Source organism: Hypanus sabinus, chromosome 2 (genome assembly GCF_030144855.1).
Source record: "Hypanus sabinus isolate sHypSab1 chromosome 2, sHypSab1.hap1, whole genome shotgun sequence".
Taxonomy (NCBI): Eukaryota; Metazoa; Chordata; class Chondrichthyes; order Myliobatiformes; family Dasyatidae; genus Hypanus; species Hypanus sabinus.
The window spans coordinates 31,075,923-31,093,149 of NC_082707.1; the positions used below are offsets into that span (position 1 = coordinate 31,075,923).

The 17,227-nt window shown below is 41.3% G+C and overlaps 1 protein-coding gene across 5 annotated transcripts in view; it reads right to left on the bottom strand.

The window, feature by feature from the left end:
• The window catches only part of mffa (mitochondrial fission factor a), a 35,993-nt gene extending 19,233 nt beyond the window's left edge, over positions 1-16,760 (bottom strand). For 2 of the 5 annotated variants that reach the window (XM_059994646.1, XM_059994630.1), the window contains exons 1-4: positions 16,493-16,760; positions 10,226-10,457; positions 4,915-5,078; positions 2,444-2,532 (exon numbers count right to left, since the gene is read on the bottom strand). In XM_059994646.1, coding sequence (XP_059850629.1) covers positions 2,444-2,532; positions 4,915-5,078; positions 10,226-10,439 — 467 coding nt within the window. In that variant the 5' untranslated portion in view covers positions 10,440-10,457; positions 16,493-16,760. The remainder of the gene's footprint in view (positions 1-2,443; positions 2,533-4,914; positions 5,079-10,225; positions 10,458-16,492) is intronic. The other 3 variants (XM_059994636.1, XM_059994654.1, XM_059994664.1) reach the window with 3 other exon arrangements.
• Positions 16,761-17,227: the final 467 nt, after the last annotated feature.

Consider the following 17,227-nt stretch of genomic DNA (forward strand, 5'->3'; position numbering starts at 1 on the left):
CTCACAGGGAGCAGCGGAATAGAACTCTGGTCACTGGTGTTATGCTAACAGCTATGCTACCGTGCCATCCAAGACATATGTTTGATACAAGCCAACATCTTCAAAGAATTTAACTACCTTACACCATTGATACACACATCCTCAAATTTCACAATTTCAGCTGATAAAATGTATTTTGTACTTTCAACCCAATCCAAAGGGCATGGACAACCTTTCCAGCTACAACCCACCAACTCTAATCCTTCCCTAATTTATCATCTTTAAACTTAATCCACATTAGAGTGATTTTAACTACAGATCAGATTTTCTCTCACTACTTGATTACTTGATTTTAAAAAAATCTCAATTGTTAAACTCAAATAGTGACTAATGACAATAAGTTGAAGGAAAAAAAACATTCAAGAATTGTAAAACTCACCTGGATTACCAGTACTTAATTATAGAAAGGATAGCATTAGGCAAACAGTACAATTAGCTATTATAAAATGTTTAGCCCTACTTCACCTTCTAGAAATGGAATAAGAGAAAAGAAATGCAGTTTCTTTGCAGGAAGATGAGGTACACATAATAGAACAATGAACTTTGTTCAGAGCTAAAGTACTTCAACAAGCAATTAAATGTAATTTAGAACAAATGTTAGGAAGTTTATGAACCCTGCAGCATTTTCTCTTTATGCATAAATATGACCTAGAATGTGATAAGGTCTTCATGCAAGTCCTAAAACTAAAGAGAATGAAATTAAATAAATAACACAGAAAAAATTCTACTTATTAATTTATTTATTGAGAAAAATGATACAATATTACATTTTTTTTTATTGGAAAAAGTATGTGAACCTCTGGGGTACAAAAGCTATTTGGAGTCAGGTGTTCCAATTAAGGAGATGAGATTGGATGTGTGGGTTGCAGAGGTACCCTGCCCTATAAAGACAGACAAAGTCAGGTTACTGACAGAGCCTGCTCTTCTCAGGAAAGATCTGTTTATGTGCACCATGCCTCAATTAAAACAACTTTCAGAGGACTTTAGAAGAATTGCAGAGATGCACAAAGCTGGAAAAGGCTACAAAAGCATTTCTAAAGACCTGAGTGTTCATCAGTCCAGTGTCTACAAATGGAGGATACTCAGTACTGTTGCTACTCTCCCTAGGAATGGGCGTCCTGCAAAGATCACATCAAGAGCACAACGAGCAATGCTGAAGGAGGTGAAAGAGAACCCAAGGATAACAGCAAAAGACCTGCAGAAATCTCTAGAACCTGCTAAACTCTTTGTTCATGTGTTCACTGGAAAATAACACTGAATAACACTGAACAAGAATAGTGTTCATTCTTGGAAAAAACACTGCTCTCCAGAAAAAAAAAAAATTGCTGTATGTCTCAAGTTTGCAAAGACAACCTGGATGTTCCACAACACCTCTGGGACAAGGTTCTATGAACAGATGAGACAGAAGTTAAACTTTCTGTCAGAAATACACACGCTATGTTTTGAGAAAAATGGGTACTATACACCAACACCAAAAATCTCATTCCGATTGTGAAACGTGGTGGAAGGAGAATCATAGTTTGGGGCTGCTTTGCTGCTTCAGGGCCTGGACAGCTTGCAATTGCTGTGGAAACAATGAATTCAAAATCGAATCAAGACATTTTAAAGAAGAATGTCAGGGAAGCAGTCTGATATCTGATGCTTAATAGAAGTTGGATAATGCAACAAGACAATGACCTGAAAGGCAAGAGTACACCAATAACAGAATGGTTTAAAAAGAAGAAAATTTGTGTTTTGGAATGGCCAGGGCGAAGTCCTGACCTTAATCCTACACAAATGTTGTTGAAGGACCTAAAGCAAGCAGTTCATGCAACTTAACAACATCCCAGAGTTGAAGCAGTTTTGTAAGGAGAAATGGAAAAATGGCTAAAATTCTTCCAAGCTGATGTGCAGAACTGATCAACAGTTACTAGAAACGTTTGATTGAAGTTATTGTTGTATTGGGGGGGGGGGGGGGAGAGGAAATCATACCAGTTATTGAAAGCAAAGATTCACATACTTTTTCCAACAAATACGTAATATTGGATATTTTTTCCCTCAATAAATAAATGAATTATAATGTTTTTAGTGTTATTTATTTAATTGGGTTCTCTTTATCTCGTTTCAGGACTTGCATGAAGATCTGATCACATTTTAGGTCATTATCAAGCAGAAATAGAGAAATTTCTACAAGGTTCACAAATTTTGTAGCACCACTATAGTGTCAAGCAGGTTGCTCTTTTTCTTTAAAAACATGTAAACTAAACATTCAAGTTATCGACTTTTACATACAAATTATCAACCATTCCATATGTCATCAAAAACACAAATGGTCACCTGGGGTGAGAACATACCAAAAAACAGCGGAACACGAAAAGGAAGTATGATGTAGATTGAATATAATTATCACCAGAGACCTACTCACATGGATTCTGTTCGGACAAGCTGCCCATTTGGTCGGGTGGCATTTTCACTCATTGAACGCTCCCTCCTTACACGAGCATGTGAGCGACCCTGAGGATGAAAAAAAAGATCAAGAATCTCTTTTTCTTTAAAGAAAAAATATTTGTCTAAGTGATCTCCAATCTTGGTCTTTCACAGGAAGATTTCAATACTCAAGTAATTTGCATACTAAAAGCTGAAAACTAAAGCAAGCATGATAATGAGCAAAATCAGTCATCCCTCCAGCTACAATCAGGTTTTCCTATTTTCAACTTCTCCAGAGAAATTTATTCTCCCTAAAATTCAATAAATTATTCTGTGAATTCAATAAAATATTGGGACGGATGGTGTGAAGCCCAAGGTCCTGAAGGAGTGTGCTGAGCAGCTGAACTCAAATCTGAGTCTCAGCCTGGAAAAGGTCCCAACTGAGTGGAAAACATCATGTGTGGTCCCAGTATCCAACTGAGAACCTTGAATGACTGCTGTCCAGTGGTCTTGTCCTTACTCATCATGAAGACCCACACCTTAGCGAGGCTAGTCCTGGCAAACCTAGATCAGCCCCAATCCCCTGCAGTTTGCCTACCAGGAGCACATTGGAGTCAATGATACTGTCATCTATTGCTGAACAGAGCCTACTCCCACTTGGATAAGCAGGGCAGCACCGTGAAGATCATGTTTTTTTGGTTTCTCAAATGCCTTTAATACCATACAACCCCCAATTCTGGGGGAAAAGCTCTGTTCAATGCAGGTTGGCACTTCCACTGTATCCTGAATAATGGACTACCTGACTGACAGATGACAGTTTGTGTGGCTTCAGAGCGGTGAATGTGTTAAACATGGCCTTAAGCAGCACTGGGACCCCACAAGGGACTTCCTTCCTGTTTACCCTGTATACCTTGGACTTTAGATACAACACTGAGTGATGTCATCTGCAGAAATTCTCTGATGACTTAGCAATAGTTGGGTGTATAAAGCGAGGACAGGAGGATGAATACAGGGCCCTGGTGGTGGATTTTGTCAAATGGTGCAAGCTGAATCATCTGCAGCTCTCGAGGAAGACTAAGCCTGCATTGCTCCCTGTTACTACTGATGGTGAGGACCTACAAGTACCTGGGGGTCGACCTGGATGACAGACTGGAATGGAGCACCAACACAGAGGCTGTGTACAAGAACAGCCAGAGTTGCCTCTACTTCCTGAGGAGACTGAGGTCCTTTGGAGTGTGCAGGCCTCTCCTTCACATGTTCTACCAGTCTGTTGTCACCAGTACAATCTTCTATGCGGTGGTGCTGGGGCAGTGGCATCAATAAGGGTGATGCCAACAGGTTCAATAAATTGATTAGAAAGGCAGGTTCTGTTATAGGAGTCAGACTGGACACACTGGAGGCTATGGCAGAACAAAGGACCCTATGGAAACTCCTGGCAATTTTAGACAATGTTTCTCACCCTCTGCATGTCACCCTTACTGAACAGAGGAGCACTTCAGCAATAGACTAAGACAACTATGGGGTTCCAAAGAGCACTATTTGAGGTTATTCTTGCCCTCGACCATTAGACTCTATAATGAGTCAACCTATAGCCGGGAAAGTGATGACCTCCCTCTTGTTAGACTGTTTGACATAACTTATTGTTTAGTCTTTCTTCACTTCTAAGATTTGTTTATCAGTGCACTTGTAACGCTACTGAGGCACAGTAATTTTCTTTGGGATCAATAAAGTATCTATCCGAATAAATGCAACAAAGACCAGCATTTACTTATTTCAGGCCAGTTGAGCCAATATTTCTATAGATAAATAGCATGTTTTAAGCAAATTGATTGTTAATAGAGGATTTGACCCATTATTATACTAATAATGAGAGGAAGCACAAAAAACAAAATTTAAAAAAGCAAAAGCCAGTAATATGGGTCACTAGATTAAGGGAAAATGTAGAGACTGAAATAATGGAGTACATCAAAGAACCTAACATCTTGCATACCACCTGTGGAGAGCACCAGGCGCAGAAAAGTATTTTCACGTTTCACGATCAACATGAGATACTTAAGTATTTAAAAATGTACATGTCCAGAGCAGATTCTACAATGACTTCATAGTTGGAGGGGTTCATCATTGAGAAGTTTAACTAAATCAAACAGATTTATCAGCACCAAATGATAGTTCACTAAAAATATTTAGACACCTGCTAAAACGTGCAAAAATTGTCGAATTGTAAATGCTAGTTCATTGTAGCAGATTTCCCATCTAATACAAAAACAATACAAAGCAAATAATCACTAATCCCACATGGATATTCCGGTAGTTTAGTTATCAGAAAGGAAATGAGCCCCAGTTGCTTCAGAAGAAGGTATATCCACACACAAAAACTGTTGTGAGAGCAAAATTACACAATTTGTTATTCAGATCAATTAATTTAGCAACAGTACAACAACTACAATGGGCAAGGGTTGTATCACTCACTTCCTCAGTCTGTGGAGTTGAGACAATAGACCGCTCTAGGTCCAAGAAGTCTAAAGGTTGCTCATTTAGGGTGAGCACTCGTGGAGGTGTTTTCAATGCTAAAGGCTCTGTAGGAGTTGATGTCATTAGATCCAGATCCCTTGGTCTGGAACTGTTATGGTCACCTAATAGAATAAATAAGTCTGTCACTCTTTGGAAGTGTAAAATTAGAGTGGAAAGAACAGATGCAAAAATATACAACAATCTTCAATCAAATTACAGAAAAAAACCTACAAACAAAAACTTATTAAGAATTATGCAAGTATCATCAAGATTAGGGAGGGAGAATAATAATGATGAAGAGTCATTTTGTCATATAGCAAGGTAAAGGTCCTTTGGCCTATCATTCCATTATTCCTTATTTAAATAGATAGTATTTTCTGATCATCCATGGTCAAACGAGGTGGAGAATGCCAAGGATAACTTAGTAATATTTTATCTGTGCTGAAGTGGCTCCGCAACAAACATTCTAATCCTCTCCATTCAAAAGGAAGTATTTAAATGAATAAATAACAAACTACCATTCACAATAAAAGATTTAACATGTATATAACTTTAGTTAAGCTGCACTTGCTATATTGTGTGCAGTTCTGTTCTCCCATTACAGGAAGCATTTAAAAAAATTGGATCGGTATATGGACAGGAAAGGAATGGAGGGTTATGGGCTGAGTGCAGGTTGGTGGGACTAGGTGAGAGTAAGCGTTCGACACGGACTAGAAGGGCCGAGATGGCCTGTTTCCGTGCTGTAATTGTTATATGGAAGCATGTGGAGGCTTTGCAGTGGGTGCAGAAGAGGTTTACTAGGATGCTGCCTGGATTAGAGGATATTAGCTGCAAGAAATGGTAAACCAAACTTGGATTATTTCCTCTGGAGCATCAGAAGCTGAGAGAGACCTGGAAGAAGTTTATAAAATTAAAAAATGAATAAATACGGTATATAGAGTTTTTGTTCCTCAAGGGGAGAAATGTCAAATACTAGAGGGTAGGGAAGAAAGTTTAAAGGCGGTGCAAGGGGCACGTATTTTTTTTGAAATGGAGTGGTAGGTACCTGGAATAGACTGTCGGGGTGGATGGTTGCAGAGAACATGGTAGAAGTGTTAATGAGCCACGCAGATAGGTACATGAACATGCAGGGAAAGGAAGAATAAAATTCACGTGCAGGCAGATGAAGTTAGTTTATTTAGGCATCATGATTGGCACAGATTGTCCCTGATCTGTACTGTTCTATTTGAAAATTAAGATGACCTACAAAGGATTTTAGTGATTGCAAATCACTTTTCAGAAAGAATGAACAGGTGATCTACTTTAATAGCAAATCCTTCCATATTACTGGAAATATAATGGTTTCATGCCAAGTCCTGGTCACAATTTACAACTACAGTGCAACATCAATTTAACCTGGATGATAGGGGGAGAGCTTTAATACTCATTAGCAGTGAATCTAGTATTTACCCAATTCCTTTCTCGGGGAACATGGTAATATTCCCATTATATTCTTACTATATGAGAAAATGGCAGCGCGTGCGGCCACTCCAAGAATGAATATCTGTTATCTGTAAACAGGGGCTGTGCACAATCCTGATTTGATGGGGATGGATGTGAGAAGCACAGAGGAACATCTGGTGAAACTTCTAACATGCCTGTTTCGCTGCTGCTGCTACAGTGCGATTGGAAAATCCTCGGAGAGGAAGGCCCCGAATCCTCGGCTTTGCCTGTTGCTTGGCAGCCGGGGCTGGGGCCGAGGTCAAAGCGCTCAGCAGAGATGGTGCTCGGTGTCGGAGGGCTGGTCAGAGGCTTGAAGTTTTACGGACGGACTCAGAGTTGGCTGTGATCGGATGCTTCCAGAGGCTGCATCGGGAAGCTTTGCGGCGCTGGAGTTTCATGGCAGGAAGAATTTTTATTCCTTCTACTATCTACGTGAGATGATGGGCTATCGAGGACTTTGAGACTTTCTTTTACCATGTTCATGGTCTGCCCTAATCAAATTACAGTGTTGCTTTGCACTGTTGTAACTATATGTTACAATTATGTGGTTTTTGTAAGTTAGTCTTGGTCTGTCTTGTGTTTTTGTGATATCATACTTGAGGAACATTGTATCATTTCTTAATGCATGAATTACTAAATGACAATAAACAAGGACTGAGTGTCTTCACAATCTAACCTAATACTCAAAAGCACAAAAATGGGTAGCACAAAAGAATTGATCTTGGAAATTAGCAGTTGCATAGCAGTTGTGTGGAACCCGGCATTTGTGCATAGAATTCAGGCGCCCAAAGAACTTGCAGTAGCAATGTCCAGCGGCTTCTAGCTACCACATCAACAATTAAATATTAAATGCAAGACTCTTCCTTTCTTTCCTTACTTAAAATTAACTACTTTGCTCCTATTCCGGACCACAGTTGTTTCTGACCAATGCTCACTGAAACAAAAATGTTTCCTGAGCACGTCAGTCTTGTTCTCTCAGGCCAGGAATCATCCCGGTTCCTCTAGTGTGGAGAAGTGTGAGATACTGATATGTCCAAAAAGGGACAGCAGTAAATATGTTTCGTCTGTGTTAAGACTGCCTGGAATGCAGTTTGGGAGTGGTTCCCAAGGATGTGCAAGCAGCATTATAATTAAAGGATTAATTTAAATTAAATGTCATGAGAAGTGAAATAGAAACACAGAAAACCTACAGCACAATACAGGACCTTTAGCCCACAAAGCTGTGCTGAACATGTACTTCCTTTAGAAATTACCTAGGGTAACACATAGCCCTCTATTTTTCTAAGCTCCATGTACATATCCAAGGGTATTTTAAAAGACCCTATTGTATCTGCCTCCACACTGTTGCCGGCAACCCATTCCATGCACACATCTTCTGTGTAAAAAATCTTATCCCTGCCATCTCCTCTGTACCTACTTCCAAGCACCTTAAAACTGTGCCCTCTCATGTTAGCCATTTCAGCCCTGGGAAAAAGCCTCTAACTATCCACACGATCAATGCCTCTCATTATCTTATACATCCCTATCAGGTCACCTCTCATCCTCCGTCATTCCAAGGAGAAAAGACCAATTTTGCCAAACCTATATTCATAAGGTATGCTTCCCAATCCAGGCAACATACTTGTAAATCTCCTCTACATCCTATAATTTCCACATCCTTCCTGTAGTGAGGTGATCAGAACTGAGCACAGTATTCCAAGTGGGGTCTGACCAGGGCCCTATTTAGCTGTAACATTACCTCTCAGCTCCTACACTCAATTCCACAATTGATGAAGGCCAATGCACCGTATGCCATCTTAACAAGAGTCAACCTGCGCAGAAGTTTTGAGTGTCCTATGGACTCGGACCCCAAGATCCCTCTGACCCTCCACACTGCCAAGAGTCTTACCAATTATACTATATTCTGCCATCATATTTGCCCTACCAAAATGAACCACCTCGCAGCTATCTGGGTTCAACTCCATCTGCCACTTCTCAGCCCAGTTTTGCATCATATTGATGTCCCGCTGCAACCTCTGACAGCCCTCTACACTATCCACAACACCCCCAACCTTTGTGTCATCAGTAAGTTTACTAACCCATCCCTCTACTTCCTCATCCAGGTCATTTATAAAAATCATGAAGAGTAGGGGTCCCAGAACAGACCCCTGAGGCACATCACTGGTCACCATCCTCCATGCAGAATATTACCCATCTACAACCACTCTTTGCTTTCTGTGCGCAAGCCAATTTTAGTTACACAAAGCAAGGTCCCCTTGGATCCCATGCCTCCTGACTTTCTCAATAAGCCTTACATGGGGTACCTTCTCAAATGCCTTGCTGAAATCCATATACACTTCATCTACTGCTCTTCCTTCATCAATATATTTAGTCACATCTTCAAAAAATTCAATCAACTCGTAAAGCATGACCTGCCTTTGATAAAGCCATGCTGACTATTCTTAATCATAAATCCTGCCTCTCAGGACCTACTCCATAAATTTACCAACCACTGAAGTAAGACTCACTGGTCTACAATTTCCTGGGCTATCTCTACTCCCTTTCTTGAATAAGAGAACAACATCCGAAACCCTCCAATCCTTCGGAACCTCTCCCATCCCCATTGATGATGCAAAGATCATTGCCAGAGGCTCAGCAATCTCCTCCCTCGCCTCCCACAGTAGCCTGGGGTATATTTCATCCAGTCCAGTGACTTACACAACTTGAAGCTCCAGCACATCCTGTTTCTTAATGTCTACATGCTCAAGCTTTTCAGTCCACTGTAACTCATCCCCACAATCACAAAGGTCCTTTTCCGAAGTGAATACTGAAGCAAAGTATTCATTAAGTACCTCTGTTACCTCCTTTGGTCCCATACACACTTTTGCACTGTCCTATTATCTCATGTCTTATCCTCTTGTTCTGCACATACTTGTAGAATGCCTTGGGGTTTTCCTTAATCCGGCTCGCCAAGGGCTTCTCATGGCCCCTTCTGGCTCTCCTAATTTCATTCTTAAGCTCCTTCCTGCTAGCCTTATAATTTTCTAGATCTCTATCATTAACTAGTTTTTTGAACCTTTCGTAAGCTTTTCTTTTCTCCTTGACTAGATTTTCAACAGCCTTTGTACACCATGGTTTCTGTACCCTACCATCCTTTCCACCTAATTGGAACGTACCTATGCAGAACACCATGCAAATATCCCCTAAACATTTGCCACATTTCTGCTGTACATTTCCTTGAGAACATCTGCTCCCATTTTATGCTTCCGAGTTCCTGCCTGATAGCTTCATATTACCCCTTACTCCAATTAAACGTTTTGCTGACTTATCTGCTCCTATCCCTCTCCAATGCTGTAGTAAACAAGATAGAATTGCGATCACTATTCTCCTATTGAGAGACCTGACACCTGACCAGGTTCATTTCCCAATACCAGATTAAGTACAGCTTCTCTTCTTGTAGCCTTATCTACATATTGTGTCAAGAAACCTTCCTGACACACCTAACAAACTCCACCCCATCTAAACCCCTTGCTTTAGGGAGATGCCAATCAATACAGGGGAAATTAAAATCTCCCATCATGACAACCCTGTCATTATTCCACTGCCCTTCTTCCGTCTCTTCAGTTCAGTTCCAACCCCCCCCCCCCCCCCCGCCCCAGCAATTCTAGTTTAAACTCTCCCCAATAGCCTTAGCAAACCTTCCTGCCAGGATATTGGTCACCCTTGGATTCAAGTGCAACCCATCCTACTGTACATCCTTATTAATATGACATTTAAAGACTTTTGTATTGAATCAGGAATACAATACCTGCTACAACAATCCTCTCTGGCACCTCCATGACAGTCGTGGTGCTCGGAAAGTCTCCTTTTGCCCACCTATCCTCGGCAGTTTCTGGTGCAACCTGAAGCCTCTCCGGCACTCTCATTCGCTGACTGATACCCTCCGTGTACTCCATCTCATACTGGATGCGGTTAATTTCAGCCATATCACTGGTGGGAGAAGGAAATGCTGCTACGTTCATGACACTGGAAAGTAATAACTGCCAGGAGAATAAAGCACATTGACCAAAAAAATTTTTAAAAATTAGTTACCTCACAAAATCTCCACTGGAAGTCAAACACAAACAATATGCATGAATATAATGAAACTTTAGAATCGTTTCAATCATAAACAACTACAGAAGCTCAGAAATGTTAACATCAACTGCTGGAATATTATTGGGAGTATTCTGTAGACACTTCCCCTACCCCAATGCAAGGTTCAGGAGTAGTGATTACCCCTCAACCATCAGGCTCTTGAACCAGCGGGGAAAACTTCAATCACCCCAACACTGAGCCGATTCCACAACCTATGGATTCACTTTTAAGGACTCTTCAACTCATGTTCTCGATAGTTATTACTTATTATTTTCTTTCTTTTCTTTTTGTATTTGCAGTTTATGTTCCACTAATTAGATACCTCCATTCTATGCTGTAAAATTCTATGATTCTCTCTCTCCCCTTTTAACCAGAACAAATCATGTTTATCTTTACCCAAATTAGATTTTGAAAACAAAGTTCATGCAAAATAGAAACCTAGAAAATAGGTGCAGGAGTAGGCCATTCTGCCTTCTGAGCCTGCACCGCCATTCAGTATGATCATGGCTGATCATCCAATTCAGAACCCTGTACCTGCTTTCTATCCATACCCCCTGAGCCCTTTAGCCACAAGGGCCATATCTAACTTCCTCTTAAATATAGCCAATGAACCGGCCTCAACTGTTTCCTGTGGCAGAGAATTCCACAGATTCACCACTCTGTGTGAAGAAGTTTTTCCTCATCTTGGTCCTAAAAGACTTCCCCTTTATCCTTAAACTGTGAACCCTCATTCTGGACTTCCCCAACATCAGAAACAATCTTCCTGCATCTAGCCTGTCCAATCCCTTTAGAATTTTATACGTTTCAATAAGATCCCCCCTCAATCTTCTAAATTCCAGTGAGTATAAGCCTAGTCGATCCAATCTTTCTTCATATGAAAGTCCTGCCATCCCAGGAATCAATCTGGTGAACCTTCTCTGTACTCCCTCTATGGCAAGAATGTCTTTCCTCAGATTAGGGGACCAAAACTGCACACAATATTCTGCCAACCAATTCTCTATCCATGTCAATACCATACCCCCAATACCGTGTGCTTTAAGTTTGCACACTAATCTCCTGTGTGCAAATCTAAATATACCACATCCACTGGCTCTCCCCTATCCACTCTACTAGTTACATCTTCAAAAAATTCTTTAAGATTCATCAGACATAATTTTCCTTTCACAAATCCATGCTGACTTTGTCCGAAGATCTCACCTCTTTCCAAATGTGCTATTATCACATCTTTGATAACTGACTCTAGCATTTTCCCCACCACCGATGTCAGATTAACCGGTCTATAGCTCCCCGGTTTCTCTCTCCCTCCTTTTTTAAAAAGTGGGGTTACATTAGCCACCCTCCAATCCTCAGGAACTAATCCAGAATCTAAGGAGTTTTGAAAAATTATCACTAATGCATCCACTATTTCTTGGGCTACTTCCTTAAGCACTCTGGGATGCAGACCATCTGGCCCTGGGGATTTATCTGCCTTTAATCCCTTCAATTTACCTAACACCACTTCTCTACTAACATGTATTTCCCTCAGTTCCTCCATCTCACTAGACCCTCGGTCCCTTACTTTTTCCGGAAGATTATTTATGTCCTCCTTAGTAAAGACAGAACCAAAGTAGTTATTCAATTGGTCTGCCATGTCTTTGTTCCCTATGATCAATTCACCTGTTTCTGACTGTAAAGGACCTACATTTGTCTTGACCACCTTTTTTCTTTTCACGTATCTATAAAAGCTTTTACAATAGTTTTTATGTTCCCTGCCAGCTTTCTCTCATAATCTTTTTTCCCTTTCCTAATTAAGCCCTTTGTCCTCCTCTACTGGTCTTTGAATTTCTCCCAGTCCTCAGGTGTGCTGCTTTTTTCTGCTAATTTATATGTTTCTTCGTTGGACTTGATACTATCCTTAACTTCCCTTGTCAGCCATGGGTGCACTACCTTCCCTGGTTTATTCTTTTGCCAAACTGAGATGAACAATTGTTGTAGTTCATCCATGTGATCTTTAAATGCTTGCCATTGCATATCCACCGTCAACCCTTTAAGTATCATTTGCCAGTCTATCTTAGCTAATTCACGTCTAATACCTTCAAAGTTACCCTTCTTTAAGTTCAGAACCTTTGTTTCTGAATTAACTATGTCACTCTCCATCTTAATGAAGAATTCCACCATACTATGGTCACTCTTATCCAAGGGGCCTCGCACGACAAGATTGCTAACCAACCCTTCCTCATTACTCAATACCCAATCTAGAATGGCCTGCTCTCTAGTTGGTTCCATAATAAATTGCATTTTGCTTCCCTCCTCACTATAGCCTCCAATAAGAAGTTGCATGGTCCTCTAAGCTGCATCTGAAAAATTCTAGCATTAAGCTGTAACTTATTTAACAAGACATCGACTGTTTACTCTTTTCCGTGGATGCTGCCTGACTCGCTGAGTTCCTCAGGCATTGTATGGATTTCCAGCATCTGCAAACTATTTCGTGTTTTTACTTGCATGTTGTAGGAAGGAACATGTCCCTTGCTCAATTTTTTCAATCCATCCAAGATAAAATAAAATAAAGTACACTACAAATAGTACTTATTTTGCAAATAAAAACAGAAAATACTGGAAATGCTTATATTAGGCTGCACTTATGGGACGAGAAGCAGAACAATTTGCAGAGCATTTCCAGTATTTTCTTTTAGTTTAGATTTCCAGCATCTGCAATTTTTTAATTACTTCTGCATGTGTGTTAATTAATCCTAACTTCAAAGCAAGATTGCTGCCTCAGAGAAAAAATGCTGAAGTTGATTCAGATTCGTCTGACAAAAAGTAATATACTTTCCTACAATAAACCCTATTTGCAGATTTTCATTCAATCACCTGTTAAAGAATCACCTTGTTCCTACCGTAACACGCCATTTTACACTTTGTTCCCTCCTCCAGGTCATTAATGTAAATAATGAGTAAACAATTGAGGGCCAAGAACTAAGCCTGGGGTACTACAGTCCTTACATCCCTCCAATCTGAAAATTACCTTTGTCATTGCATCAATAAAAAAACATTTACTGCATCAGCAAATGCCTTCTGGAAATCTTAGTGTTCACACCTACCAGGTCTCCTTGTTGCATCTTCAAAGAATTCAGTTAAATGTATCAAACGTTTAAGTTTCATAAAATCACATTGACCAGGTTTAATTATAATAGAGCTTCCTAAATGAGTATTACTTCCTCTTTGATTACTGATTCAAGCAACTTCCAATAAAAGATATTAAATTCGCTGCATAAACACAAGAAATTGTGCAGATGCTGTAAATCCAAAGTAACGCATATAAAATGCAGGAGGAACACAGCAGGTCAGGCAGTATCCATGGAAATTAGCTGGCAGGTAGTTCCCCACCTATGTCTTCATCCCTTGTCAAACAAGTCCTTCAGTGGCTGATTTTCAGTCTTCCATAACTTTCCAGAATTTAGCAAATTTTGGAAAAGATCATAAACGTGAAGAAAATGTTGCGCTAATCACTTAATATATTAAATTCTGGTTAACATAGTTAAGTAGGTAGCATCGCGGTTAGCGTTATGCTGTTATAGCTGGGGATGTTCTAGAGCTCAGAGTACAACTTTGGTGCCGTCTGTAAGGAGTTTATACTGCATGCTCTCTCTGTGACCGCATGGGTTTTCCCCAGGCACTCTGTTCTCCTCCTCAAAGACATACTGGGTAGTAAGTAAATTGTCCTGTGATTAGGCTAGGGTTAAATAGGTGGGTTGCTGGGCGGTGCAGCTTGTTGGGCCAACTGGAAGGGACGGTATCTCTAAATAAATAAAAAAATAAAATAAAAGGCAACTTCAAATCTTTAGTGCTAAAGATTTGACCAGGATGTAATTGAAAAGTTTTCTGGAAAACAAAGAAAGAATTGGCTGCCAGTTCTCAGTACATCATGAAAACTAGAACTGGCACAAGCGCCAGAGACAACTATGCTTACAGTTTTTGAAATCACCCTTGTTCCCATTACGTGCTTCCCCTCGCCAGCTGAGCACAAACAGTGGCTGGAACCACAACAAATTCCAGTTCCTTTTACTGGTGGTGACAGAACTTGACCTCAATACACCTGACTTTTCTATGATTAAACCTTTCAACTTCACAAGGATAAAGAAATTTGGCTTGATCTACTGACCCTCTCTCAATTTTATGGACCATAGAAAGCATCCTATCTGGATAAACCATGGCAACTGCTCTGCTTATGAATTCAAGAAGCAGCAAAGGATCTGGAGACAACTCAGTACACCAAAGAAGCTCCCCTCCAACGTACTTTGTCTACACTCCTTGCTACTTTTATAAGGAAACCTCAGTAGGTCCTCCATTGGTTGGGGTGAACCATCTGTCTATGTAATACACTAATCAGGGCAGCATGATATGGAGAGCAAGCTGTTGCCATATAGCAGGCTCCCCCACTCCAGGCAGCTGATGAATCGAAAGGAAGAGCAGAGACTGGCACCAATGGCATTGCAGCAGATTCCAGTCATCGTTGAACTCAACATAGGACTGCCTTAAGGTCTCCATTTCTGTTTTTTTCCCCCTAGGGTTTACTCCCAAAGCCTCCCCATGAGTGGGTATAGCCTCAAGGAAGCAGAGGTTTGAGATCAGAGTTTTCCTTCTCCGAGATGAGCTGCCAACCATAGGGTGCCTTTACACCTTCTCCTGTCAGGAGGAACGGTTCCACTGGGCTTAGTAACTAAGCAACACATGTCAGCCAAGAGCTGGACTTGATTGTCAGGGGCTATTTGAGACACACACCGTTTGAGGCATTTAATAGGTAGTGGGAGCCTGTCTCCACTGCCTGGCTGTAACAACCTTAAGGAACTGGTAAAGTAACCAATGTAATCTAAAACCCTCACTCACCCTAACATTCTCATCTCCCCCACCCCTTCCCAAGCTGGGCAGCCTGAAATGGTGTTATCAAAATACATATACAACCCTGAGATTCAGTTTCATACTCAACAAATCTATAGAATAGGAACTATAACAGGATCAATGAAAGAACACCTAAAGCACAGAAGACTTTAGCCTGTGATTAGGCTAGGGTTAAAGGGTGCAAATGCAAAATAAATAAACAGGCTTAAATAACGAGAATATGAGAAGAGGCCTTGAAAGTGAGTCCATTGGTTGTGGGAACATTTCAGCTATGGGGAGGTGAAGATTAGTGAAGTTATCCCCTTTTGTCCAAAGAGGTAGTGCAACCTGGGAACCCGGTGGTGCAAATCCTGAGGCTCTTGTACCTTCTACCTGAAGCCTGGAGCAAGAGAGCATGACTCGGGCGGTGGGGATCCCTGCTGAAGGATGCTGGCCTCCTAGGACAGGGCTTCATATAGGTATGTAGGTTGGGAGGGTTTTACCCGTAAGTACTAGGCCAGATCCATTACTTTTTGTAGGATTTATGGCTCAGAGACATCCCCTATCCCACTGTTAAAAGAAGATTAAACGGCTCCCTTGTGTGATAAGATAGACTCCTGACCTCACAATCTCCATCGTGGTGACCTGGCATCTGACTGTCCACCGGACTGCACTTCCTCTGCAATTATAACACTTTATTCGCATTCTGCTATTGTCAACGCCCAGCTGAAAGGAATTGATCTGTACGAGCGGTATTTACGCCTTTCACAGAAGCCCGACACATGTGACAATAATAAACAAATTTACCCTATCACTGCGTTCCTCCCCACCTTCGACATCAGAAGACCCCGATGTCCCTTTCACTTCTGCTAAAACAGCCACGACTGACTTGAACAAGAGCCGCTGGTGTCTGACGGCTGATCTTGTGGGTTGTGGGCCCTCCGATCTGTCCTGGCCGTGGGCTCTGACCTTGACCCTTGGAGCACCTCCACTCCTGCCACACGGAGGTCAAGTCAGAGAAGCCACTGACCCCTGGTTATTCTCATCGAGTTATTTATTTTTCCCGACTCTCTGTACTTACCTTTGCTGTCACTGGATGCGGCGGCTCGGTTCCCGGCAGCAGGCCACGGCTGCTTAACCGCCAGCAGGATGATTTTATCTTGATCTCGGGTCCGGTCACCTCTCCCTCCCCGAATCACTACGGCCTGCCGCAACTCTTCAGACGAGAGAGGCCATTTCGAGGTGGTTGACGCCGAACACCGGGAAATCGAAACAACTGACGGCGCTTGTTCGATCAGGTCCCCGTACCCGATCACTGCGCATGCTCAGTATTACTTTCCCGAGGACCTCCATAAAGCACGAGTGCGCACGCGTGAAAGAACCTGCGCCCTGTAGTAGCTCATACGCATGCGCTGTTTTCAGTTTTCACTTGGAGGGGTTTGATGGTGGTTGTTAACTTTGTGTTGGCTCTTTGATAGGGAAGTCTTCCAACTGTTCACACGATCAAGTTTAGATTAAATTGTATAATTTAGATGAAATAAACAGGTATATGAATGAGAGGGGTTTGGAGGGATATGGCCCAGGTGCAGGTCAGTGGGACTAGGCAGAAAAATGGTTCGGCACAGCCAAGAAGGGCCAAAAGGTCTGTGCTGTAATGTTCTATGGTACTATGGTATCTAATAGAGGTTAAAGTTTATTTTCATACTGTATTATTGTAGCGTGATTGGATGACATTATGAAGGAAGTGATATAAATACTATTTTCAGCTAAAACCTAAAACTTTAAAACTATTTTAGAATACTGCGCTGATCCAACC